Below are 1955 nucleotides of genomic sequence, written 5' to 3' on the forward strand. Positions count from 1 at the left end.
CAGAGGGGCTTTAGGGAGTAAGCTAGGAATATATGTAGAATAGAGGTAGAGGACACAGCCCGTGAGAAAGCTTGAGTATGAGCCCTGATTACTGGGGTTCTCGCACCGCGAATGGCAAATGGAAAGCGAGGTTAGTGTAGAGAACGCTCTACAAGCAAAAACTGAGTACAGACAGCAAGCCGAGTGGGCGGTGTTTTGAGAAGCCGACGAATCCCCGCCCACTGAGCGCTCGGCGCTCCGGGCGGGGCAGAGACGGGGGCGGGGATACGCGGTTGCGTCACGCGCAGCACTTCGTCGCCCGCTTGCGCTCTTTTCCACGTGTGATAGCCCGGGACTCGTGGAGTTAGGGACGCCGCAGACTCCCAAGTCGAGCCGGTCAGCGCTAGCCATGAAACCAGGTGCAGACTGGGGTTGGGGGTCCGTGGTCAGGGACTAAGTGAGCATTCAGGTGCCAGGCCAGAGTCGGAGGGGTGGGGCCTTGGCCTGTGGCTGGGGTTCTGAGCCCAGGATCCGGTCTCATGTGGAAAAGGGGTTCCTAGTTTCTCCGGTAGATCGATCCTGAACCCAGGAAGTCTAGGGGTGTGGGGACTGCTGCTGCACGGAGGTCACGGTCTTGAGTCAGAAGCCTTGGGACTGGGGGTCTTGATCTGGGGTTCGTCTCATTGAAGCCGTCATTAGGGATTTTTGGATATTGGGCCTGAGGCAACACCCGAGGGTCCTGACCCAGAAGACCCAGGCATCTGAGGTCTCGGATCTCTGAGCGTGGTTTAGGGGACTCTAGCTTGAGTAGGAGATCGAGAGTCCCTGATCTTGGGTCTGAGAAGCATTCCCTGTCACCGCTCCCACTACCACCCCTGTGCCCCCAACCTGAAAAGTCAGCTTTTTCGAGTTAGTTGGAGTGTCTGGTCGTGCATGGCCCTCTCTGGTCCATTTGCTCCCTCTACAATTCCAGAGGGGCGGGTCCCCAGAGTTGTAGTGGAGACGTCGGGCCTAAGATTCCCAGCTCCCTGGTGAGACTTAACAAGCTTGGCATTACCTGGGAGCCTGGGAAAGATAGTCACAGGACATGAGTGGTATTAATCATTTGATTTTCCACAAGATTCTGATGAACCCACTCAGTTCCCTCATGGTGGAATGATCGGAGTCATCCAGAAGGGCCTCAGCTGAACTGGCTTCAATTCTGGCTCAACTTCAGCCTGCTCTGTGGCCTTGGGAATATGTCTTCACCTATCTGAGCCTTAGTTTTGTTTTTTTTTTTAATCAATAAAATGGCACTCATTTAGGATTAAGCGAGGTCATGTTTAATTTTTTAAAAAAGGACAGAACTTGACATGAAGGCTCTAATTGTCATTATAAGAATCTTTCTCAAAGAGAACAAAATTAGGGTCTTTCTTGGTAGTGTGAGTTTGGCAAATTCTTTACTGTGGCTAGAAGCATTTGTTTCCCTAGTATAGGCTTTCTTTTTCCCCCTTCTTTTGGGTGTGTGTATGTATGTGGAAAAATAGGGATCACCTGGGAGGAGATTTGTAGATCCTTGCCTCCCTCCCAAACTCCCTTTCTCTTCAATGTTTGAGGATCTCCTGATAAAGTCGGATGGGCATGCTAGGCTGTGTCTTTCCTGCTGAGACCCTGTCAGGCATCCTGTGATTCCCTCAGGAATGGAGGATACCCCTTCCTCCAACCTTCCTTCATAGTGTGATAGAATGTGAAGTTGCAGAGATAGTTGGGAGTCAGCTCTTCGGTAAGAATTTTAGTCTTTGAGCAGGGGCATGGTGCAGTCTGATTGATACTTTGAAATGGGATCCTTCTTTATGTATAAAGACTTGGAGGTATAAAACACGAAAGCAGCTTCAATAGTGGGAAATGTGTTGCTAAATGAGGTGGTTTGGACAAGCAGTGACAAATTATCATGATTACTGACAAATTATGATTTGGGAATATATTTTGGGTTTTTT

The 1955-nt window shown here is 50.0% G+C and overlaps 1 protein-coding gene across 1 annotated transcript in view; it reads left to right on the forward strand.

The window, feature by feature from the left end:
* The first annotated feature begins 332 nt into the window (after window positions 1-332).
* The window catches only part of FBL (fibrillarin), a 13602-nt gene continuing 11979 nt past the window's right edge, over window positions 333-1955 (forward strand). Inside the window, exon 1 of the mRNA XM_003802124.3 lies at window positions 333-398. Coding sequence (XP_003802172.1) covers window positions 389-398 — 10 coding nt within the window. The 5' untranslated portion in view covers window positions 333-388. The remainder of the gene's footprint in view (window positions 399-1955) is intronic.

This window comes from Otolemur garnettii, unplaced genomic scaffold, assembly GCF_000181295.1.
Source record: "Otolemur garnettii isolate 467f Iridium unplaced genomic scaffold, OtoGar3 scaffold00233, whole genome shotgun sequence".
Taxonomy (NCBI): domain Eukaryota; kingdom Metazoa; phylum Chordata; class Mammalia; order Primates; family Galagidae; genus Otolemur; species Otolemur garnettii.